We start from the raw sequence: 26,117 nt of genomic DNA on the forward strand, positions 1-26,117 counted from the left end.
TAGGAGTTATCAGGATGAGACATTTTTTTCAGGGATGCTGAAACACACTTAGTAGGAGTGTAAATTGCTACACTCTTTCCAAAGGGTAATTTGACAGTGCATGTGTGAGGCTTTTCTCATGAGCCTACCATTTGATCTGATCATACAAAGTGTATTTTATCCTAAGGAAATCCTAAACAGTAGGCACATGTATAAGATAGTAAGGAAACAAATCTTAATCGGAATATTTATCACAGCTAAAAATGGAAAACAAATGTACATCAAGAGAGGGTTGATTACCTTAAACATAGGAAATGATGTTTACCCTCATTCATAAAAACTTCACCTATCAAGATAAAAACAATCAAAAGTTTGATAACACCTGGTGAATAGGTCGGGACCCTCAAATGTCAGTTATGGAAACATAAATTGATACAGTCTTTATGGAGAATGGTTTGGAAATATTTATAAAAATTAAGTTACTCAGCACGGTCCACTTCCAGGACTGTATCTTATAGATATATTTACTCATGTGGGAAATGGTGAAGGATGTATATGAATATTATTTTGTAGTAAGAAAAATTTTAAAATAGCTTAAATATTTGCCCATAAGGGACTATTTGGAAAAATATATAAAGGAATAAATACTACACAGCTATAAAAGTAAATCAGGGCTGGGGATTTAGCTCAGTGGTTCCACTGCCTGCCTCGCAAGCGCAAGATCCTGAGTTCCAAACCCAGTACCAAAAAACAAACAAATGAACAAAAAAGTAAATCAGACTGCTCTACTTGTAGTGAAATGAAAAGAACATCCCTCCTAAATCACAGATCAATAGATATACATCTAACCTTTTGTTTATTTTGTTTTTTTTTTGAGACAGGGTCTCGCTATGTAGTTCAGGCTGATCTTGAACTCACTATGTAGCCCAGGGTGGCCTTGAACTCATGGCAATTTTCCTGTCGCAGCCTCCTGAGTGCTGGGATTATAGGTGTGCATGACCACACCCAGTCAACCTGTTTTTATTTATTAAAAAATTTTTGTACTGGGGATCAAACTCAGGACCTCGTGCTTGCCAGGCAGGTGCTGTGCCACAGAGCTACATCCCTGGCCCAACCTATTTGTTTTTAATACTACTTTACATTTTATTATATTTAAAATTATTTATTTAATTGAATATGTTCAGGTTAAAAGCTAAAACATCAAATTTACCTTGCCTCAGTGATTCCATCTCTAGGAATTAATTGCAAAATTGTTTGTAGTAGTAAATGATAAAAAGTAATTTAACTCTCAATGAATTGGGAAACTGGTAAGTAAAATAGGACAGTCCACAACGTGGATTAATATACAGCCACGACAAAACAGAACATTAACACAGATTCTAACACATCATTCTGACACAGAACTATATCTAAAATATGCTATTGAATGAAAAATGTAACCTTAACTGAAGAATTTATAAAGTAACACCACTAGAAATTAGAACAAGAAGGAATACTACATGTCTACATGCTCAAATATATTACATACATATATAGGGGTATAAATGCAGTAAAGAGAATATTTCTCGAGGCAGACACAAATAATCTGGTGATTTTTTAGTGCTGAGGAAAAAGTGTTAAGTGCATGTGAACCTGGGGTCTGGAGAGAGCAGAAGATTTTTTTTCTTTTTTCTTCTTTCTGATTTAATAAAAGTCTGTGCATCATTTTTAAATAAAGAAGCTAATTGATTAAAACAGTTGCTACCAGGAACCATGCAAAGTAGTTATAAATCATGCTGGCATAGTCCAAACTCCTCGCGGTTTTAAGGCATGTATCTCTCTATATATCTGTATCATCTGTATCCCTCAAGAAAAGAGTCTAGAAAACCTCACATCCTGAAGTACATCTTTGTGATGTCCTAAGCCAAGGTTCTTATTTTGGGGCTAGGAGGTCCATGAACTTGAACTTGGATGGGAAAAATACTTACACAAACAAACAAAGAAACAAACAAAACTAACCTTTGGCTGAAAATTTACATTTCCTTCAATAAGAATGCAACAAGCCACAGCAGGATTTGTTAGCAATAGAAATCAGATTTATAATATCACTTTACATTTGTTGCAGACATCATGAAATATTTCTACTTGTCACTACCTCAAAATTAGAGTAGTTATTTGTATGACTTGCTGCTAGAACTTGTTTATTTAATACATGAAGAAGGACTTTTTAACAACTCGACAATAAATTCATTTTTCAATAAAAAATTATAACTGTATTTCAGGATAATTGGTTTGTTTTGAAATCCTACGTCTTTTATCCTGTGTGTCTACTGTGAGAAGGGCTTTATCAGATTACCAAAGTGGTCAATGGAACACAACCCCCAAGAAGTTCTGTGAAGGTTAATTCCAGTGACTCACACATGTGCATGGTGGGGGATGTCCCCGGAAACGGGGGAAGGGACCCAACCACTTTCTCTAGATGCCCGGGGACAATCAATAGGCTGAATGTATGAAATGGAGATTTAATTTTTCTGTTGTTCCAGTTGATAGATCTTCCCCCTCCCTGACCAGCTGCCTTCCTGGATCTCCGCCCAGCTCTGTGCTGGTGGCGTGAGCCCTGGGGCTGAGGCCTGCAAGTGACAGTGAGTCTTGCCCTTGATCTGGGTTTAACCTCCTTCTGAGTCCTTTCCAAAGTGCTAAGCTTAGCCTCCAAGCCGAGTGTGTTAACCTGGCAGCAAACCCTGTCTTAAAGTGTGCAAAGCCAAGCCCCAAATTCAACCCAGGAAGAGAGAGAGAGAGAAAGAGAGAGAGAGAGAGAGAGAGAGAGGGAGTTTAAGAGTTTAAGAGGAGCAGGATACCATGGGCAGATACCCCAGAAAACCTTGTGTGGGGCTCCGGGAGGGATGGTGCGCTTGCAAGTGTTGGAACATTCTGTTTCAAAACGTTTTGGGCTAAACCGCTCATTGGTCAACTTTTATAGAACAGTGTATGTGCTCACACCAGAGAGGGACACTTGAGTGTTCAAAGGTGCTTTGGATGTGCTGCTGAGGGGTGTGTCCAAGAGTGTTGACAGACTCCTAAAACAAGGCTTCCAGTGAGGACAGAGCCTGCTGCACCGTGGGCTGACTCATGCTCTGTCCCACAGGAGGGGAGGTGATGTGTGGGAAGATGTCCCATCCTCCACACTTACTCTAGCCTCACAAGACCCCAGCACACCCCTCACTTTCCCTCTCCACCACATCTCACTCTGGCCAACCTTCTGCCTGTCTGGAGACTCCCATCCTTTAGATGACACCGCTGATCTTGTGCTGAAATTGAGCCTCTCCTTGCCTTTCTTCACTCATTCAGTCAGCATTTAGGGCCAGCCAGCTGGAGACTCAAATCCCAGCTCATCCACTTGCTTGAGTAATTAAAGCAACAGAACTAAATATTTATTTCAAATCTTCAAAGCCAACATTAACAATCACTCCTGCTTCCCACAAAACAGGCACGGTTAAGTTGCATCCTTCATTCCTCACATGATCAATCTTTCTCTGGGCTGTTGAATGTGTCGGTATGTTGATTTCTGTCTCCTACTATCTCAGGGTCTGACATGAAACTGGAGTACTTGCCCTGGTGTTAAATGGGAAGACACTTCTGTTGTTCAGTCAGAGACTTTAGGAGGGGGTTGTAACAATAAGCACGCTTTTGTAGCAGCATCCATGGGAACAGTCTGGGGTAGACTGGGATGTATGGTCACTTCATAAGATAGCAGTGCTTCATTAACTAACATATCCACAGTGTCTCAGAGCATTAGCAGAGCCAGGGCACATTTTTTGGTGGGGAATAATTTGGTATTAAATCAAGGTCTAGGGGTAAAGTTTATGTTAGCATGCACGAGGCCCTGAGTTTAATCTCTAGTGCCAAAAACAAGTGAAAAGAAAGGAAGGAAGGAAATAAGGGAGGAAGGAAGGCAAAGGAAAGAAAAAGATAAAATTAAGGAAATCCAAGTTGACTTCATGGAAAAAATCAGGACATTGCCGGCCCTTTTCATTTATGTCAGGGCTGTGTGTGATTGTGTTCCTGTGTGTTCATTTAGAATTTCATTATTCCCCTTTCCATACCTTGAACCTCTAAGGGTCTTCATCTGATCCTGCTATAAAGTTAATAGAATCGTTTCTTTCCTCTATTCTGCTTCTCTGACATATTCTTCTCAGGGAGGGGGCCTAGGTGCCCACGGCTACTGCAAAGTTTTCAAAAGTAAGGCATATTAATTGCAGTCAGTGAGGATGGCTCTCCCTTTACATTGTGAGTTCCCTCTGCTGCTTCTTTCCTTCTCATGTAGAGGTGGGCAGGGCATTTTGAGGAAGTAGCTAAGAGTTAACAGGCTACATTTCATTTGGGTTCTGTTGAATATACACATGTGATTTGAGTCTTTTCTTTGTATAGCTGGGTCATCACTAGCCAGAATGACTTCAAAGTGGAAGAATGGCTTCTAGAAATACTTTCACCCTCGAAACAGACTCCCCCAGCCTTGTAGCATTGAGAGGAAGGACCAGAGGCTGAGCTATAATAAGAGAAAGTCCTATGGTGCTGGCAGTACGTGTAGTTGGGCAGTGGACGGGAAGCCCATCCGAAATGCATGCAGCCAGAAACTACACTGTGAAAAAATCCTGTATGCTTTACGCAGTTCCCAAATTTTATTTAAAAGCTTAAAAGAAAAATATGTGTGACATTCTAATAGTAAGTCATGTGTTTCTCCAAATTTGATAAAAAACCCTCTAAAATTGTGTGTAACAATACCAATAATAAATTGTAAAGTGAAAAAAATTCTTCCAAAGTATCAACAGTAAAAGAGAAATTTTGACTTATCTTGCTAGGGGCAGACCCAATTATTTTTGTATTCTTTATGTTCTCACCAGGATTCACTGCCTCTCTGTTGCTTAATGATGGGCAGCCACCTGCCCTCCCTGTCCTCCTTCTCAGGATAGCTTCTGGCTTCCCCAGTTCCTTCTTACAGTCCTCAAATTGGGGCTCAGAGCCCCACCTTTAGAAGACCTCCAACGATGAACCCTTCCAGTCGCCTGGGGCTGCATCTCTCTCCTGTCACCAATCAGCTGGCTGGCCTGAGGCAAATCACTCTATCGCCCTGAGCTTCTGCCTCCTCATCTATGATGGGAGCAGTAACAGTGGCCTAGTCACAAGCCTGTGGAGGCAACACAGGAAGTGCAGATGGCCCCTTCCCCAGCATGGCAAGCTGCCCATGGCAAGCCCTAACTGGGACCTATTAGTATCCTTATGATCAGATGTGGCCAGTGAGCATGATGACTGTGGAAATGTCCTGCAGATATGGGAGGAAGCAATTTCCCTGTGCGGCCCAGCAGCCATCAGTTATTATTCTTAGGAGCCAAAATGTATCCAGGCGTCCAGCATGACGATAGTCACAGACTCATCCGCGATGGCGTCGCCTGATGCATGCATCTGCCAACACCTCTGTACCTTGGTAGGCCTCAGCAGGATTGGTGCCTCCATGGTGTCCTCCGGTCCTCGTGCCCAATTCTTCCCACACAGTCCCTGCCCTGTTGGCCCTTCAGTCCCAGCCCACTGAATCCCACGGAAAGGCTGAGGGGACTCATTTTGTCCTCCTTCCTCTGTTTCTTTTCTCCTTTCGTTCTCTTCCTCCCTCTTTTCCTTTCTTTCTTCCTTCTTTCCCCCATAAGTATTGTGTCTCGCCACCATGGTGTCTTTTCTGATTCCAAGGCTTTAAGAGATTGACGGTAAAATTTCAGAAAAAATTTGGAGGGGACAAAGTAACTGATTTTTTATTTTGTTAAGTAAGACATTAAAACACACACACACACACACACACACACACACGGACAACTTTCACTAGTCATTACCATCATTCCATCAAAAAATGCCATTCCAGTTTCTTAAAATAGAAAGGATGTGGTCCTCAGAATAAAAGGACAGTCATTTATATTGAATGCATTTAGTTTTAAAAACAGAACATTTTCCTATTATTTTTTCTCCTTTTGCCAAGAGCCAGTAAAAGCTTTGGGTACCAGATTTCTCGAGATTTTAGGGAAGCAGTTTTAGTAACAACAAGGATAATGCAATGAGTGTTTATTGAGTGCCAAATAGGAATCTAACAGACTCTTCTATTTTCTAGCTGTGTGACCTTGGGGAAATTACTGAACCTTTCTAAACTCTAGTTCTGTCTGTAAAGACAGGGATGATATCACTTAACCTGTAGAGGGCACAGTGCTGAGCAGCATACCCAGGGTGCTCAGGGTAAGGGTGCTCTGTGGTGCTCATTCTTTTCTCTCTCTAGGGAGGCACCAGTTCTAAGAAATGACCCTCCTGCCAGCCTTCCTGCCTTCCTCCATGTGGGCTGGACCAAGAGCCTGGGCAGGATTTGGGCATACTCCTAGCTGCACTTCCAGAAGCATAGTTAAGTTTCCTTGGCCCCACAGGGTAGCACTTACATGGACTCCTAGGCATAGGGAGGACTGGTGGCATGCTGGCTGCATAAGGATCCACTGGGAAAACTGTTGACCCCAGGACAGAAGAAGCAGATGCTGCAGGTTTCTGGTGGGGTCCAAGAATCTATGCTTTAAACTAAACCCCGCCAGGTGTTTCTCAGGAGCTGCTAGGTTTGCTGTTGCTCCTGGCTTTTGGATTGGACATGCTATTTGCTCAAGGCTGGCCATGGCTCATTCCCACTGTGGCATCTTATGCCGAGGCAGGTACTGGGAGGAGTCCTCTTGGCTGTGTCCCACCCTGTCTCCCAACCCCCACAAATGGCACCCGGGCGGCTCTATCCAAAAATTCTAGGGTTATTTTGGACACATTTCTTTTTCTCACTCACTCTCATACACCATCACCAGCCCATCCCTAAATCCAGTCTACTTCTCACCACCTCCACGGGCCCTGCCTGGTCTAAGCCAACAGTATCACCCTCACAGCACTCATCAGGCCACCTCCCCGCCTCATCTACAGCGTGTCTCCACAGGGTAGCTCAAGTGACCTTTTCTTAGGGTCCTGGGGGCTGAACTCGGGGCCTTCACAATGGGCTTCATCCCAACAGCCGCCCCCCCTTTTTGAGATAAGGTCTCACTAAGTCACTGAGTTGCCCATTCTGCCTCATCCTCCCAGAATGCTGGGATTTCAGCATGCACCACCACTCTGAAGACGAAGTTCAGATCTTATCTTCTGTCTGCATCAAATCCTTCCATAGTGGCCAGTGCACTTAAGATGAAAGCTCAAGTCCTTGTGTGGCCTAGAAGTGTCTGCATGGTCTACCTGCCAGGCTCTGCTATTCCTCAGCATCTCCTGCCTCAGGACTTTTAGGCCTGACTTCCCTCCTGCACAGATCGTTTTCCTACCTGCTCCTCTCACTGAATTAGCTCCCTCAAACTGTTAGGGTTCTACGTAAATGTCACTCTCCTGGGACCTCATGACAGATGGATCCCTGTTATACAGTTCCAATAACATCTCTCACCTGTTCTTCAAATCACTTATCAGATTTTGCATTCATGTTTGTTTGTTTGTTTAATGCCTGCATTCCCTACTAGAACTAAATTCTATGGAACTTAAATATTTTGCTTACCATTGTTTCTCCAATAAAAAGCCTAGACACAGTAGCCACTCAATAAATCCATATTTACTCAGTGAATGAATGTACGATTAAAGATGTGGACCCACATTCCTAGAAAAAGGGCAAGGTCCCTCCAAGTTTTTTTCATTCTGGTTGGGTGACTGACCATGTGCTCAGTCCCGAGAGACCCTTAGCACACACCATGGAGGGGGTGTGGAGAAGATTTTGGCCTGAGTATGAACATGGATGGTCTGCCTTGAATTTCACGAGTTGTGTTTTTTAAATTTTTTTTCCCCAAGAGGATCAAGATTTTGGAACAGAAAAACATTCCTAGCTTTTGACAGAGTGACTCTAGGCTTCTTGGAGAACATTTTCTATGACAGCAGGTTGTGACCAGAGAGCAGAAAAGGCCAGACATCTCCTAGGAGCAATGGGACAGGCATGGCATGTTCTAGCAGACTTTGACTCAACTTTTGGCCTTGCTGGGTGACCTTGGGCAAGAATCTAGCCTTGCTGAGCTTCGATATATTCATCTGTAAGGAGAAGCACTGACTCTCCCATGTCAGGGTAGCTCTGTGAGGATTAATCTGTAAGAGGCCCATCAGAATGTCTGGCACATAGTATGTGTTCAGTAATCATAGATTATGCAGGCAGGGATTGTTTGCTTTTGGTTCAACACCCAGTGACTAGTACAGAGGCTAGCACAGAGTAGGTGCTTTAGGAAATCTTTATGAAGGAGTTAACAGTCAAATATATTTTACTTCAGTAAGATTTCCCTCCTCCAGGTAAATATTTCTATGTGCAAAAATTTCCCCCTTACCAGCTACTCAAACCAATTGCTTTCCTTGTAGGCAACTCAAGTCCCTGTGCATTGAGACCTCTGAGTTGGAGGATTAATATGTGTGTTTATAGGTGTGGCTCTGTCCTGAGTCGTCATTGTGACCCTTATTCTCCCTTGTGCCTGTGGAGGGTGGAAATTCATCAGCCCCCGTTTGAATGAGAGGGCTGTGAACTCACATCAATGGAGAGAGGGATTCCTATTTGGTTCCAGTACTATAGAGAGCACAACTGCTTCTTTGAAATTGACCTTCATTTATTTGGAGGGGAAAACAGTTAGTTCAATAATGGCTTCCTGGTGCCTTTCAGCATCTTAAAAGATGCCAGAAAGATTTGGAGCAAGGCAAGGTTCCAATGTTTTCTAAACAAGTCACCAAGCTCAGCCACCAGTTGGCTGCCTAGCACTTCCTGCTACCCCGCCTCACCGCCCCTCAGGCCGCAGCGCGCATCCCTCAATGGCCCTGCCACTTCTCCAGGCCCTGAACAGGCGGTCCCAGGCGGGTGGGAGTTGGTCTTCATTGCAATGCCAGGCAGCTAAAGATTTCCTTGGACATCTTGCACATGGCCCACTGAGTAGAAATACTGCTATATTCTATTCCCATTATTTCCTGTCCCTCCCTGGCCTGATCCCAGGGGCCAAATAAAGAGGTCCTTGTTTGGTAGAGTCCATCTCTGCTCCTCAGTGAGTGAGCATTGGTCCCTGGTCCAGTTTGGTCTGCAGCCACAGGGCAAGGGTGGGTAAGAGGTAAGGAGGGAGGACACAGCAGGAGACACAAGGCCCTGCTCTACCCACAGCCGCACCCTGCTCCCGAAAATAAAAATAGCGGAGGAGGGAAAACAATTGGGGCCCCTGAACACGATCCAGTGGGGGGCATGGCTATTTTTCCTCCTCCCCAGGAGGAATTCCAACCCTTCTCTCCTATGGAGAAAATAAACACAGATATGGAAATCTCCTGCCACCAGGCACCTGAAAGGCTAGCACCAGTGGAAGTTACTTCTACCTGCAGTTCTGTTTGCCCAGCACAGTCTTCCCCTTGATCTTCTTTCACCCCTTCTGAGTAGAAAGCCCTCATGGAAAATTTAGAAAATGGAAACTTCTTCAGATTCCAAAGGAGCTATTGTCCTTCATCATGCTACTTTTATTTGGTGTTATTTTAACTCAGAGGAAGTAAAAACCCACATCTCCATTTTGCTGGGATGTTCTTCCTCAGTGATTAAGAAAACATTAATTATGTGGCTTCTCTGTTTGAACTCTTGAGTACCTTTTGGAGCCCATCCTGAACTCAAGGCTGGGAGTCCACATTCCTCACCTCACCTGTTGGGTTTCTAAGGAAGAAGGATGTGGATGGAGCCAGCTCTGGGACGCTGGACTAAAAGTCTTCAGGAGGTCATGATGTGGACAGTCAGAAAGTTTCCATAGCCAAGAGAGGACAAACACACTCTGAGACCATTGGAGGGACAAGAATCTCATTTCCTGTGGCCTGGAAGCCAAGGACCTGAGATGCTAGGGGGTCATGGTCTCAGAAGGCCACGGACAGAAAGGAGAAAACCAGTGGCAATAATGTGAGTGGGAAGAACAACGGGGTTGATGACTTGAAGGGCAGGACCCAGAGAGAAGCCACAGCATCCTACACCTCTGTGTGGCTGGGGAACATCCAAGCTTTGCAGGGTGCAAAAACCTTGGCACCGAGGATGTTAGATTCCAAGGGAGCTGAGCGATCTGCCAGCAGTGATCCTCAACCCCTGGTCCGTGGTGCACCTCTTCAGAATCACCTGGGGGCTGATTAAACATGCAGATTCCTGGGATCCACTGGATTTTACTGAATCTGATTCTATGTTGAGCCCAGTTGGCTACATCACAGATGATTCTGATGCTTATTAAAGTTGGAGACCCTGCAATATAATTTAGCCCTCTTATTGTCCAGGAATGAGATCTGAAGTCCAGAGAGATAAATCAACAATTCTAGGGACATAGAGTTAGTTGACGGCAAAATTCAAATGAGAAATCTTTTTCTCCTAACCACCAGAGCAGGGCTTTCCATTTCAACATGCTGGAGGCTTCCTACCAGTTCGGAGTTTGTTTCTCCTGCATCCTAAAAGCCAAAACCTGCACCTCTGATCATTTCTGTATCCTGCAGGGGTCTTTCCTTTCTTGACCATGCTCAGCTTCTGTGGGCTGGAGGAGGACAGGGGCAGAAAGAAGAAAGACATAGTTTTCTTCTGAGGCTTTAGTAACAGGTGTGGGATTGGTAAATGAGTAGAAAAGGAGAAAATACACTATTGTTCCCAAGGGGGTGACTGTAGTTCTAATAGCTAACTTTCACTGAGCATTTTTTTGTGTGCCAGATATTGTACTAGGTCCATGTTACTGCAAAGTCCATGGAGCAAATACTAATTAGCCCCATTTCATAGAAGAAGAAACTGAGGCTCACATGGGAGTGGTCATTTGCTGAAGGGCACGTAGCTAATAAGTCAAATCACCTCTACATAGGACCATGATCTTTGTATGACCCAATGCAAAGCAGTGTGAACCAACATCTACTGTTAACCCAACAAGCCTGCAAAGGCACCTCGGGACTTTGGAAAAGAGAAGCAAGCTCCTCTGCAGTGGGATGTGCTCACTCCTAGGGTGGAACTTCAAGCTCTTTCTGCTTAACACTTGGCATTGAAAATATTTCTTAAAGGTATGAACCTGCAAGCCTGCTTTAGAAAAGATGACATGGAGAGTAGGTTTAATAGTTTTTTTCCTTTCTATTTTTTAAAAATGGAAACTCTTGATATTAGTTTACTCTCTTTCCATTCATCTTTTCTCCTGAAAACAGTGTGTCTTCAGAATTTTAGTTGCTTGAGGGCTTGGTTACATTTAGTTATAACTGAGACCCTGGTGAGATTGTAGGTGCATGTGGTCTATGGCATGTGGCAGCTCCAGCTCTCTGACACCGCAGCACGACTGTGCCATGATCGCTTCCCTCCATTCATTTCTGTAGTGTTCTCCAGGGATAGGAGAAGAAAGCAAAGCAGATCAGTGCTTCAGAGAAGGGATGAGGGTTTCCCAAAGCTGTATGGACAGCATGTCCTAGTACCCTCCTCTAGGTTTGCCTCCTCCTCAGACCCTGGCTTCTTTCTTAGACGAAATCAGTTAGCCCTTTGAATGATTTAGTTAGCAGGACCACCAAACAAAATAAGATGGACACATTTCTGTGAAAGGGGAAGGATACACTGAGTTCCAGTCCTGCCAGACTGGGCGTCTTGCAGCTGAAGGTAAGGGTCAACAATAATCTAATTCTGGACATTCCATAAATCACCAGATGAACACTGAGAATGTGTGACCCTCTAGTCATCTTTTTCAAACCTCAAGCTTCAGATAAATGAAAGCCCCAGCAGGGCTGTGTGGCTGTAAAATGCTCTTATTAACTGATAATGAAGGCAGTGCACTGAGGTGCTAGGCGACGGTGACGGAGGAGGGGAAGACTGCAGCCTCTGCAAAGCTCCAGAGAAACGTGGGCTTTGCAAGAGCCCTGGAAATACTGAATGAACGCTGCTTTTCTGTGAACGAGCTGCCTCCCCGCTTCCCAAATGCCGCGGTCTGCAGTAACTGCAAACTACTTGGTATGCTGCGTTAGTGACGCTGCCTTCCCCGACACATCATTACTACTGAAATAACGCTGGTGTGATGCTCAAGCCCAGCACCCTTTTAATTAATAAACCAAGGCTGGCTGGCAAGTGAGTCACTCCACATCCCAGAGCTTCCTCCTTGGGTTCTGTTTCAAGTGCCTAGTACCTTAGCGTGTTTCACTAACACCTGAGTTGGTTCTTAGCCAGCTCCCCAACCTGCAAAGCCTTTGCAGAACAAACAATATGATCCAGTCTTCAAACACACACAGACTGCTTTAAAAAAACAAAACCCAAGCGAAAACTTTAGTGTAAGCTCATCAGGAAACCCAAGATCCGAAAACATCCAGGTCCCCTCTGCCCGTCCCCAACTTACCAAGCGGGAGGGCGATGAAGAAGGGGAGCCAACACAGAATGAACATGCCGACCACAATGCCCAAGGTCTTGGCTGCTTTCTTTTCCCTGGAGAACTTAAAAAGTTTGACAGCTATGGAACTCCTGGGGTTGTGGCCCTTGGCCCTGGTACTGCTGAGGGCGTCCTCGTGAAAGTTCTTGGAGTGGATTCTCAGGGTCAGCTCCTTGGAGTTGGACATCTCCTTCATGACACCTGCCTCTAGGTTCTTCGTGGTCCTCTTGGCCACGATGTAGACGCGGCAGTACATGACCAGGATGACCGCCAGAGGGATGTAGAAGGAGCCCAGGGAGGAGAAGAGGGCGTAGAAGGGCTCTTCGGTGACCCCGCATTCCTTGTCATCGTTGGGTGCCGGCTCCTTCCAGCCAAGGAGAGGCCCGATGGAGATGACCGTGGACAGCACCCAGACACTGAGGAGCGCCAAGATGGCCTTCCTCCGGGTGACCAGCGTGGGGTACTGCAGGGAGTATCGCACCCCAATGTAGCGGTCGATGGAGATGGCGCACAGGCTCAGGATGGAGGCTGTGCAGCACAGGACGTCCACAGCTGCCCAGATGTCGCAGAAGATCCGCCCCAGCACCCAGTAGCCTAGCACCTCCAGGGCGGCCGAGAAGGGCAGGACGGTGAAGCTCAGCAGCAGGTCGGCAATGGCCAGGTTGACGATGAAGTAGTTGGTGGGCGTCCGCAGGTGCCGGTTGCAGGCCACAGACAAGATGACTAGGATGTTGCCCACGATGGCAAAGAGGATGAAGGCACCCAGCACCAGGCCCACAGAGATGGCCCTGGTGACGTCCAGCTGGGGCAGTGTGGAGTTGCTCGAGGTCTGGTTGGGGCCACTGAAGTTGGCATTTTTCAACTCTCCCCAGTGGGCAGGTGCTGATGTGTTGTGGCCGGTGTCCAGATCGGGATTCATTTTAGAATCCGCCCTCCATAGCCAGGGAGGTGATTGGGCTCGGAAGGGCTGCGGTCAGGGCTCTTCAGCTGCCCCGAAACTTTGCTTCCTCCGTGGTCTTCTTCGCAGAGGCGCCCACCTGGCCAGGAATCATCTCCCCCGGGGAGCCCAGCCCGGCGGCAGCACGTCGCCTGCCCGCACCGAGCCGCTCGCTCGCCTGTCAGAGGGAGGAGGAGAGAGGGGACTAGGCGGCAGCTCCAAGTTTAATGGTCCACGTCAGGCGCGCCGGGCCGGGCCGGGCTCGCCGGGGAGCGCGGGGAGGAGCGGGTGGCGGGCAGGGGCGCGCGCAGTGCGGCCAGGCGGGGTCTGCGGAGCGCGGCGCCTCCTCTGCCCGGCGAGCGCCGAGGAGGGTCTGCTTTCAATGAGCCGCCTCCGGCTGACTGCACGGCGGTGACATCAGGCGGGGGAGCCCGGCGCCCTGACTCCGCGCGGCACTAGGGGGCAATGCGGGCCCAGCCACCGAGCCCGCAGCCCCGACGCCGCCGCCTCCCTAGCCAGCGCAGGCGGGCCGCGCTCCCCAGCGGCTCCGGGGCGCCCTCTGCGGGGGCGGGGGGCGGGGGGCGAGCGGGAGGAGGGACCACAGCGGGGAATCCCCACGTCCGGCCGGAGGTGGCCGCTGGGGTGACTTCCCCTCCTGGCCCTCTGGGGGTCCTTACCTCTGAGCAGGGCTCCTGGATTTAGGTCTCGGAGTTGGCGCGGGATGCGTGCCCCTTGTCTGGCCCCTGAAAGAGGAAGAATTCCAGGGTCAGGCAGGTGGTAGGGCCTTGAGTCACATCGAGCCAGGCTGCATCCTTTATCTCCCAGATGCAACCTCTTCGGTCTGATAAAACCAGGAGTCTTTATTTATTCGTCCTTTCCTCCACTCGTTCACCGTTCACCGCTGCGCACATTCATTCAGTGAGCTGTCCCAAGGACCACGCCCTGGCCAGGGGTCTGTGCTGGGCTTTGTAGGTGTAGCACTTGAACAAATGGGAAAGACTCCTGCGGCCTAGGAGCTTACATTTTAGTGAGAGGAGACAGTAAACACATAAATAAGCAAATTATGAGGCATGCCATCTGATTACAGGTGTTTGGAAAAAATAAAGTGAGGAGAGGGAAGTGCATTGCAGCGTGGGGAGGGGGTTGAAATTTTAAATGATGTCACTGAAGTGCTGTTTGAGTTAGGAAGGAAGGGAGGGAGGGAAGAGGACAGGGAGAGGGGGAGGGGAGAGAAAGGGGGAGGGAGAGGAGAGGAGAAGCTATTTGGCTATAGTGGAGGCAGGGGAGAGAGCACCAAAAGTCTGGGGAAGGGACTGAGGGGATCTTGATTACCTGTTGATCTTTTCTCCTTTCTGCCTTATATTCAAGTGGGACACGCAGATGCAGGGATATATTCCCCAGAGGTGAATCAGTGGTACCCAGAGAAAGTATAAGTGCCACCAAAAGGCCAAGGAGGAGCCTTATGTTAGTTTAACGTTACCCAACACGTATTGTCTTAGAGAGTATACTAAGTTCTTACTGCCTTTTCTCTTGAGCCTATGAGAGAAGAACCATTCTCCCCCTCATTTTTTATTTTGTGCACAGGACACCAATTTCCATGAAATTGAACTGTTTTCCTCAGGTTCACATAGCTGTCAAAGAGAGGAGCTGGGACTGGAACCTACTGTGGAGTCTGTCCCAAAGGTGAGCACTTGGCTGCCACCTCATACTTTCCCCCTGGGCGAGGTAGGGGTGGAGAGACTGTTACAGTGACTTATAGTTGCAGCTGTGTGCTTCACAGTAAACTTGGGGCCCCAGCTACTGCTACTGGGAAGGAACTCAAATGTATTGAGTTCCTGCAGATTGTCAAACATTTACTTATTTTCTTTTGTTCTTCATAACAATTCTTTGAGAAGAGCATAATCATTTTCCATGAACAGATGAGAAATGGTGGCTTAGAGAGAGCAGATTCCTGAGGTCATGTGGCTAGTGACATTTGGTGGAGCCAGGGGCTGTGCCAGCTGGAGACAGAAAAGTCGAGCCTGACACCTTCTATTACTCCAGGGTGCAGCCTGCATCTCAGGCTTTGCACACCTGTCCTTGATAAACATTACAATTTAGTATTAAGGGATGAGGAAAGCAGAGGCCACTCTGATTTACATCCATGCTTCTTAATATCTTTTTACTTTTCTTTTTCAGAGAGAATGGCAGGTGGTCATCACATATGTGAAAGTCTAACTTTCTCCCACTAAAATGCAGACTGCCCAAATGCACAAAATATGTAATTCAAGGAGTTTTCCTAAAGTTAAAAAAAATTCTGTGATGGATACTGCTGTGAAAACATTTTTTTCTGGCCTAAGTTTTACTTGAAGATTTTACAATAAGAGATTCATAGTTCAGAGCAGATCTTCAAGGGCTCTCAGAACCCAAGTTTTCTTTTCTTTCTTTTTTTTTTTTTGAGACAGGGTCTTACCATGTAGTCCGAGCTGGACTCGAACTGACTATAGAACCCAGGCTGGCCTTGAACTGGTGGTGATCCTCCTGCATCAGCCTCTGGAGTGCTGAGATTATAGGTGTGAGCAACCACACCTGGCTTACCAAGTTTTCCCATTTGCCCACTATGGAGTTGGAGCAGTGGTAAAGGGAGTTGGCAAGCTGCCCCAGCTGGTCAGGAGCATTGCTGGTTATCAAACCCAGCTCCCCTGGTATATAGGATATGGCTCTTCCTCTGCTGCAGAGAAAGCATCCCAGGACAGCCACTGATGACTTTCATAGTGGAGTGTGAGACTGGGACTGCTCTCTGCCAGGGCTCTTAATGAAAAAGAGAGGTTATTCTTGGTCTTGGGTGGCTTATGTACTAAACTGAAGACAGTGGCTGACCCAGGTGATCTTCTGAGATGCTGTAGCTCCAGGCAGTCAGCTTCCTCTGCAGTTAAAGTGGCCCCTGAAGGCAACCCTGATGCCCTCTGTCTGCATCTTCCATGTCAGAGGTGGGTGTAGGTGTCATCCACTCACCTTCCACCACTCCCAGGCCTTTTCAAGGCTGCAGTGAGGAAGCGTCTCTTGGATTGCTTTATGCCCATGGTACAGAGGGATGGAGAAGAGAAGGCCAGGGAGCTGGCACAAAGCTGATGATTAGTACGAAAGCAAGGATGTGGGGAGGGCCGGGGTGGGACACAATGGAGGGTAAGTTCTAAGTCCACAGTTCGATTGTGTGGCCCATTTCCCACTTTCTTGGGCATTATTTTCACCAGCTATTGAACAGCCAGCTACAGCCCTGTCTACATAATCACAGTAACCAGCTGCAGTGTGACTGCTGAGCCTATCAGACATTTTTCTATGGTGGCAAAAGGCCAGGAGGGAAAGAAAAAGAAGGAGCAAATCTGAGGTTGACTTGGTCTCTATTATGAAAGAGAAGAATTTGTGGTGTAGGTGAGAACTCATGCCTTGATTCAGGTGTCAGATGTGGAAGAGATTATTGAGCTGGATAGAGAAGTTCAGAATCCTTGCTGGTTGCAGACATGTTGTCATTTGCCAGCATCTTTTGCAAAGGCAAAACAAACTTCCCACCATAAAGTGCATAGGCATTATCCTTAATAGCAGCCATATACAGGACTCACTAGGCAACGTTTGTGGATGGTCACTTTCTTGCTCTCTTCCCCTCCCCTCATGGAGATGCCTCTTAACCCTTCTGCCTGATTTTTGACCCATGGAACTGACCATTTGTTTAGGTGTCATGAGGATACAGACGATATTTCATTTTCTCGGTACTCCCTGGGGCAAAGCCAAGCACAGAGCTCTGACTCACTCAAGGCTTGGGGAAGAAGAATCTTTTCATTATCCATCTTATTCACTAGAAACCTGTGATGCTGCAAACTCCCACTGCTTTGAGCCTTTTAAGAGAAGCAGTCACTGAATTTGTCTGGTGGGGAAACTGAGGCTGGCAGATTTCGGGATCTGCTTAGGGGGTCTTGGTAGGAGATCTGTCACCTGTGATCATGGGTTTTTGCTTGGTTCTTTTTCTCCGTCTCTCTGCAGCTTCCGATCTAACCAGACATAGACAGGAGCATCTACTTCTTGCACGGCACCACACTGGTGCTGTGGCTGAACTAAGTGAAGGATAACCTAGCCCTGAGTGAGGTGCCATGCAGATGGTGACAGCACTGCACCTTTCAGAGAGTACTACCTACTCGATGCCAGGCATCACGCTGGGTACGCTGTGTGCTTACACTCAGATCTTCACAACAACACAAGGGAGGCATTATCCTCTTCACAGATGAGGAAACTGAGGTTCAGAGAGATCCTGTGATGTGGCCAACACCATTCGGTCAGTAAGCAGGATTGGTATTCAAAGCATCATTATCTGACTCCAAAGCATGCATCCTTCTTCCTGCACTAGACTGAGATTAAAAAAGAAATGCACCAGAAGGCTCTGTGGTAGCCTGAAGGAAATTACAGCAGAAAACAGAATGCGATCAGGGTCCTGAGTGAGGCAGAGGTCAGAGAGGGGAGGGAGGTCAGAGAGGAGTCCTGCAGAGGCGCCCCTTAGGCTGCTCTTCCTTGCTTCCCAGGCAGGGCTGGGTCTGCCAAGGAGTTGAGAGCCGACTTGGATTCTAATCCTGTTTCCATCCTTTAATAGCTACTGTTGTGACCTTGGATAGTAAAGTGATTAAGAGCCAGAACTTTGGCATACAATAGACCTGGGTTTATGTCCCAGTTCCACTAATTTATTTTCTATTTTCCCTTGGACAAGTCACATAACCACTTTGGGCCCTTGGTTTCCATATCTGTGAGATGAAGATCGTAACAGTCCCTACCTCACAGGGCTATGGCTGAGGGTTGAATATGATAATGTGTGCAGCGTACCTAGTGCAGAGTAATAGTAATATCACCGGCTAGTAATTATTAGGTGCTTATGAGGTGCTAGGCATTAGGCCAGGATGCCTTCATGTACATTATCTCATTTAATCCTCATAAGAATAAGAATATTTCTAGGTGCGTGTTTTTATTATGGAAATTTTACAGATGAGAAAACTGAGGTTCAGAGTGGTGCCCGAGGTCACAGGGCTAACAGCACAGCTGGAATACAAAACACCCAATAAATGAGGCTAAAAAAAGAAAAAGGAAAAAAAAAAGGAACTGGAGGTGTGAGGCATCTGTTCCATGAGGCACCCTGGGGTCTATGGGGATACAAAGGAAAACTTTTGTCCCTTTGTGTCCCTGGGTACGAGAGAGGACAAGTGTCCTTTCTTCTATGCAGGGGACACTGGCTGCAGTGAGGCACCTCTTCTGCCTCCAAAGGCAGCATGTCAGAGGCTCCCAAGAATGAGGAGTTTCAGTGCTCTCTGGACAAAACTGCTTTTGCATGTGGTAATTACAACTTGTCACTCTTTGGTGAGCATGGATTCCCCCAACCCAGCACTGCAGATCACACCACATTCCCTGATCAGGTTGAGAAAGCTCAGTGGCAGCTCTTTGCAGCAGGCTGGTACAGATGAATTGCCAAGTCATCTAGAGGCTGAATTCATATCACATGTCTGAGGAGAGCCTGGGGTGCAGAACTGGGGGCCAGGGCAGAAGGGTATGGCATGCTGGAGAATGGAATCTGAAAGGCTTACCACCTCTGGAACCAGAACAGGTCCATTCTCTTCCCCACTAGCAGCTAAATCAAGGGGCAGTGACAGGATTAACTCTAACCACAGATGCAGAAATCATCAAAGGTTATGCCAACAGTCTCCTTACAGTTGGGTTTTCAATGTCCTGGTCCCTCTGGGCTCCATGGCCACAAGTCAGGATCCTGAATTTCTGAAATGCCAGAACCCAAAACTCTAGAGATAATCTAGTCCATGGTCTGTGAACTACAGCCTATGGATGAAATCCAGCCTTGCACCTGCTTTTGTAAATAAAGTTTTATTGGAACAGAGCCACACTCATTTGTTTGCATATTGTCTGTGGCTGCTTTCATGCTGTAATGGCAGAGCTGAGTAATTGTAACAGAGACCATCTGTCTTGCAGTCTAAAATGTTCGCTCTCTGTCCTTTTGCAGAAAAACTTTAACTCTTTATCTAATCTAACACTTATTTTACTTGTGAGGACCTAAAGGCCAGGCAGGGGAACATGGCACAGACTCCAAGTTTGAATCCCAGTTTGAGTTGCTCAGATGTGTGACCTTGGGCAAGCTATATAAACCTTCCAGCCTCCACTCCTCATCTGTGCCTTGAAAATTGTGCTTCCAGTTTCTTTAGCTAATGGACTTACTAGATCATTGTGAGAATTAAATGTGCTGTAGTCTGTAGTGCTTAGGCTGGGACCTGGTTCATAAAAACAAACAAACAAACGAACACCCTCAACAAAAGACTGGGTGTGGTGGCACATGTCTGCAATCCCATATTCAGCGAGGCTGAGGCAGAATAGCAAGTTTGAGCCCAACTTGGGCAATTTAGCAACTTAGTGAAAGCCTGTCTCAGAATGAAAAATTAAAACAAGGGCCGAGAATCTAGCTCAGTGTGAAGGCTCTAGGTTCAATCCCCAGCACTAGGGGGAAAAAAAGGACTGCTACTATGACTATGTTACTATTCTCTGTGATTTTATGTCTATTTATGAACCTATCTATCTTCCCACTCCAAATTTGCCAAGGGAAAGGGCTATCCTTTATCAGTGGTTCTTTTTTCTTTCCTTTTTTTTTTTTTTTGGTACCGGGGATCGAACTCGGGTCCTTGTGCTTGCGCAGCAGGCGGCAAAACCACTGAGCTAAATTCCCAGCCCTATCAGTGGTTCTTTAAATGTTCTTAAGTGTCCCACCGAGAATCTGCTGTTAACAGTGTCTATATATATATTGCTTTACTTTACCTTCCATTTTTCCTGAATTTCTGATCGGAGCTTCCTCAGTGCCAAGTTCTTGGTAAGGCCCCTTGATCATTGGATCCCCAGCCTGTTACTTCTTACTTTTGTTTGCTGAGCATTTCTCCTGCTAGCTCCCTCTATTTCAGTGTAACCTCTTTCACTTTGGGGCAGTGGAAGTAATCCAGTGTTTTACCATGTATCATGATCACGGAGCAGAACTTGAACTGAATAAAGTGACTTGATGCTGGCCTCCCCTGTCCTCCCAGAGTTTGCAGTTTAAGATGAATAACAGAAATGTGCAACTGAGGGTGGACAGGGAATTGGGTCTGACATTGAACGGGGATGTGAGTTAAATAAGGAAAGAAAGAAATACATGACACAGACTTCAAATTTCTTCATCCTTCGTCTTTTGGGTTCTCTTAACCAAATCATACAACCCCATTGGGGGATTTTCACATGTGGTGGCTACCAAGTTGAAAACGGTCTAAAAAAAGAAGTGCTGGGAATCTTTTCCTTGGGGGCATCTAAAAATTGAATCTGGACAAACTCTTAGAACCCAGCTTGGGAGGAGACAGACCTAGCGTCAGGGGAGTGAGGTGGGGAAGTGTTGTCAGAGCACCGTTCTGCCTTCTCATTTCTACTTTCTGGAAGAGGTGACTTCGTGGGAACCTGGACTGAGTATGAAGATGCCTAAGGAGTAGCAGGTGGTGCGACTTTGGGCACTGGAGACCTGGTGAGGGGGCAGAGGGTGAGAAAGAGGCAGTTTCCTCTGCCCATTTCAAGAGTGTGTGGAGGAATGCTGTGACAGGAAGTGCCCAGCGTTTCTCAGCTGCTTACTGGACACCCAATAGAAAGATTTGGAAGGTTGCCTTCAGAGTCCTGAAAAATGGTGGAGAAAGAGGAGGGAGCTTGGTTTTTCTTTTGGGAGACTGCCCCGGTGAGCACTTGGGGAGTAAGATATGGGGAAGATTTCATGGAAACTTCTAGAGAGGAGCATTCTGGGAGAATTGCATTTAGCTACATAAGGGAACTGAAAGTTCTTGGGTAGCCCCACAGATATTTCCCTTGCCCCTAGTGCCATCCATTTAGAGGCCAATATTGCCTGCTTCCTTTGGACTCTTTTGAATTAACCATGATGTGCTGAGTGCAGGGACACACCAGGCATTGTACCAGACTCATCCACAGCATCAACTCATTCAGTCTTCTGGCAACACTTTGGTCATAGATTTTGTTGGCTCCATTTTATAGCAGAGGAAACTGAGGATAAAGAGATACAGTAACGTGCTCAAGATTATCCAGACATGCATTAGGGCACAGGTAGGTCGATTAGAAAACCGATAGTTTTGATCTCCTCAGTACCCCAAATTTGGCGACATGCTGGCCTTCCTGAAAAAATAAGGGAGAAAGAAGAAAAAAGTAGAGACTGGAAGATTCTCAGGAGACTAGAGACACAGATCCGTGGAAGCAGAGTGTTTGGGGCTGGATCTGAGGCTGGATCTGAGGATTAAATCTTACCTGTAATGAATATGTGGTATATGTACAAGAAATATTTTCAGCTATAAAAGAATGAAATCCCGAGCCAGATGTTGTGGCACATGCCTGGAATCCCAGCACTCAGGAGGCTGAGGCAGGGAGGATCACTGGAAGTTAAAGGCCAGTCTGGGATACATAGTGAGTTCAAGAGTAGCCTGAACTGTATAACAAGACTTTATCTCAAAAACAAAAACAAACAAAAAGAAATCCTATCTTTTAGGACAAAACAGAAGACATCATGTAAAGTGAAGTAAGCCAGGTAGGTACAGAAAGCAAATACCAATGATCTCACTCATTTGTGGAAGCTAAAGGGTGCAGGGGAGGGGATAGGGGGAGGTTGGATACTGGGTACCAAAACAATCAGGAGGAATTAATTGCAGTGTTCTATAGCATTGTAGGGTAACTGTAGTCTACAACAGTTTATGGCATATTTCAAAATTAATAGAAAAGTTGGAAGTTTTCCAGCACGTAGAAATGATAAATGTCTTAGGAAATGGAAATGCTAATTATCATGATTTTATCAGTACACATTGTAAACATACATTGAATTATCACCCTGTATCCTATAAATACATACAAATAGTATGTGTCTATTAAAAAAACCCAAACAACTCACCTCCTAACCCCTTCTTGGGAATCGCAAAGGAACTTATATGAGGCTCCTGCCTCACTTCTTCCAAGAAGGATGGAAGGTCTGAGCAAATGATTGTCTTTAAGGATTGTGACGGTTATTGTTCCCATCATGGCAACCAAACCAAGTATTATCATTCAGAGGAAGAGAGAAATAGAGGGAGGGAGGGAAGGGGAGGGGGAGGGGGAAGAGGGAGGGGGAGGGGGAGGGAGAGGATGCCAGTTAACTTAAAAGAAGTAGCTTGTTAAACCTTGACCATAGGCACGTTTTTTCATCTATTTAAGCTTCTGTCTGTCTGTAAAATGGGGACTTTAGTAGTACTTACTCCACATTAAGTTGTTGAGGGGATTTAAATGGAATATGATGTCTGGAACCTAGAAAGCGCTCAAGAAATGTTTACTTATTATTGATATTTTTGTATAATCTTAAAAACACAGCAGATCTCTCAGTGTCTGGAATATTTAGGTAAAATTTTCCTAGTTGATCTCTCAGCTATTCTTCCAACCTTTTACTTGTCAATTGATGTAACTGATGATTTTTTTCCTGATATTACTCCAAACACACAATGGCTAGCAAAACAATAATTCAAATAATCGCAGTTAACATTTGTTGAGAACTTACTGTATTCTAGGCATGTGCTACATGCATTACATATATTATCTCATTTGAACACAAGAATCCTATTAGGCAGGCAGAAATAATGTGTCTGGTTTTGGGATCCAACTCCTGAAATTACTACATCCAAGGAGCCCAGGGCTTGCTGGGAATGTTTCTACTTGCAGAGAGAATTCCTAGGTTGGGGGCTGGGCCAGTGAGGGTGTTGGTCATCCTGGGGGGTAGAGTGTGGTGGGTGGTTGCCCAGCGAGCTTGCTGTATGTAAAGCAACAGAAACACAGCTCAGTTGTGCAGGGAGGGTCTCAGGCCCCCCGTCTGTCATGGTTGGCCATTGGAATAACTAGTGTCAACAGGAATTTTCTTGTGTATCAGCATCACAGACCACAGACCTTTGCATCCAAGGGAAACCATTCGTTTCTAGAAGGGCAGGGAAGGAAGGTGACCCATGTGAATCTCCATCCACTCCCAGGAACTACAGAGAAGACCAGGCCTGTGAGAAGGGGACAAAGAGAAGAGGGAAAAAGGCAGGGAACAAATACCAGTGAGTTCATATTTCCAGTGAAATTCTAGGGGCTGAGTAGAGAAAAGAGTTTCGAGTCTGGAGCTCTTAAGCCAAGCTAGGAAACTGACCTAAAACAACCAGATCACCTGTAGGTGTGAAAGTTTGTACGTTTTTGTTACCTCAAAATTTCCAGTGTCCCTTCACTCAATTCTTGGGTCTGCTCACTTCACCCCTTCCTGCTGCGGCTCCCTCAGGATCCTAGGAGTTTAGGAAGAAAGAAATATAGAGCCATGGAGCAGGCAAAGGTTTGCCTACATATACAGTGATGCTAACTTTACTGTGCATGAGTCACCTAGACAGTAGAGTACTACTCTGTCATAAAGAGGTTAAATTTGAGTCCATTGTAGGGAAATAGATGCACCTTGAGACAATAATGTTGAGTGAAATTAAACACACAAGCTTAAGGATTGCCTAGTTTCTCTTATATGAGAAACCCAAAGTATAAATAATTTGAAGAACAAAATAAAAGAGAGATAATAGGAAACAGGTAGATAGATCTTTGGGAAATGGGAAGGGGATCTAGATATGGAGGAAGGAAGAGGGAGGGGAGTTGAAGTAAAAAGAATTAAGATGTGTTATGTACATGTACCAACTCCCCATGATGTATATAATCATTATGTACTGCAAACATATACTAATATAAATAAAAACCCCAAAATTATTTCAGCCTACCAGGATAAAGAAGAGTTACCTAGAGTGCATCTTAAATGCAGATTCCTGGGCCCCAGCCCCATATATTCTGATTCAGTCAGTCTGATGTTAAGTCCAGGAATTGATATTTTTCACAAGTAAACTAAGTGACTCTATTGCAGAAGACCGTATTTTTTTTTTTAGAAGACCGTATTTTAAGAAACATCATTTTAGTCCAACATCCTCACCTTACAGATGATCAAATGGAGGCTCACAGAGCTCGAAAGGGAACACCTCATAGGGAGGGTTGCTGTAGGGTCTGGGTTGTCTGAGTGCCGGTCCTGCCAGGCTTGTCTGCACTGGACCTGTCTAACCACTCATCACACCTCAGCGTGAAGCAGGACTCTTCCTCAGGCTAGGGAAGGTTCCTTTGTCTCAGCTCTCAGAAAACCACATCCCTTTCCACCAGAGCGTCTGCTTTGGCTGTGGTTACATGCTCCTCCATCTGATTACTTGATCGCTATCTGCCTCCCTCCTTAGACTGCTACTCCAGCAGAGGAGGAATGGCTTTTCTTTCTGTTCACCCAAGGACTCAGTGCAGTATGTGATGGATGTAAGTGCTCAGTATTTATTAGCTAAGTGAACATGTGAGGAAGTGAATGAATGAAAGAGCAAGGTGATCTCAGCCTTAACATAAAGTCAAAATAAAGCAAAATGTCTGAAACTTTGTCCTCCGTTCTTCTTTTTTATGGTGAAACTTTGGTTTTATGGTCTTCCAATTGCATCTCTTTGTAGGTTGTTGGTTTTTTTTTTGGTACCAGGGATTGAACTCGGGTCCTTGCACTTGTGAGGCAGCCAGCAGAACCGCTGAGCTAAATCCTCGGCCCTGTAGGTATTTTTTGGTTGTTGTTCTTGTTTTTGGCCCAGACCTTTTTATTCCAATTCCCCATCCTATCTCTGAAAGCAGAGCTTCCTGTAGGCAAAATTATTTAGGAGGAGGCTTGCTTTGGTGAACTGTGTCTTTCTCTCTGTATCTTTTTAATCTTTCTATATCTGTGGTGAATTTTGTGTTGGGAATCCATTCTCCTCTATACAGCCTGGCCTTTCTTTCAACTTTAGTCCTCCCACAAGGTCCCTGAGCTCTAATGTTGCTTCCAGCAATCCCGCAATTGTGGCCTTTTCCAACTTACCGTTCCCAAAGTCTAGCTGTCTGATGTTCCATTACCTGAAGGTCCTGTGAGTATCAGGAACCCTCAACAGGATGAATTCTTCTGTTTTTTTTTTTTTTTTTTCCATATCGGGGATGGAACTCAGGACCTTTCGCTTGCGAGGCAGGCGCAGTGCCACTGAGCTAAATCCCCAGCCCGATTCTTCCCTTTTGATTTGGATCAAGAACACACTTTCTATAAGAACCAAGAGAGACTATGTAAAGGTGCAAATTTCCAACGATGAATGTCATTATATTGTATACCTAAAATGTACCAATAATTAGAATGAATAATCGATAATGCAAAATAGGAAGAAAAGGTCCAAAGGGGTAGGGGTAGTGGGAGGGGCAGGGGAAAGGAAAGAAGGGAAAGGAAAAATGATGAGAAATGGAAAAAATGGAAATAAAGTCTTTGTAAATAGGGAAGGGTGGAGGGGGTGAAGAGAGGGCTAGGAATGGGGAAAAAATAAGAACCAAGATGCATCATGGAAAGGCACAAGTTCCCAATGAGAAATGTAATTGTGTTGTATACCTAAAATGTACTAATAAAAGAATTAAAAAAAAAGAACACCCTTTCTTTTTTTAAAACTAAAAACTTGAAGTTTTAAAAATCAAAGTAGTACATAGACATAGTTTAATGAATCAATGTACTTTTACATGTCTTAAGACATACCCCAAATCATCCTTTCTTAAAGATATGTGCTCAATGCGCTGCTCAAACCATTGACTTGATGGAGCCCTAAAAACACTGATGAGAGGGAAGATTCCAGTAATCAGCAGATATTTAT

The 26,117-nt window shown here is 45.6% G+C and overlaps 1 protein-coding gene across 3 annotated transcripts in view; it reads right to left on the minus strand.

Moving 5' to 3' along the window:
• The window catches only part of Adra1b (adrenoceptor alpha 1B), a 115,529-nt gene that overhangs the window by 34,867 nt on the left and 54,545 nt on the right, over window positions 1–26,117 (minus strand). For 2 of the 3 annotated variants that reach the window (XM_004836468.2, XM_004836467.2), the window contains 3 exons: window positions 23,612–23,690; window positions 14,007–14,072; window positions 12,363–13,507 (listed from right to left, as the gene is read on the minus strand). In XM_004836468.2, the coding sequence (XP_004836525.1) occupies window positions 12,363–13,311 (949 nt within the window). In that variant the 5' untranslated portion in view covers window positions 13,312–13,507; window positions 14,007–14,072; window positions 23,612–23,690. The remainder of the gene's footprint in view (window positions 1–12,362; window positions 13,508–14,006; window positions 14,073–23,611; window positions 23,691–26,117) is intronic. The other variant, XM_004836469.2, reaches the window with a different exon arrangement.

Source organism: Heterocephalus glaber, unplaced genomic scaffold (genome assembly GCF_053883595.1).
Source record: "Heterocephalus glaber isolate CG9 unplaced genomic scaffold, H.glaber_assembly_v1.0 deba00001606, whole genome shotgun sequence".
NCBI lineage: Eukaryota > Metazoa > Chordata > Mammalia > Rodentia > Bathyergidae > Heterocephalus > Heterocephalus glaber.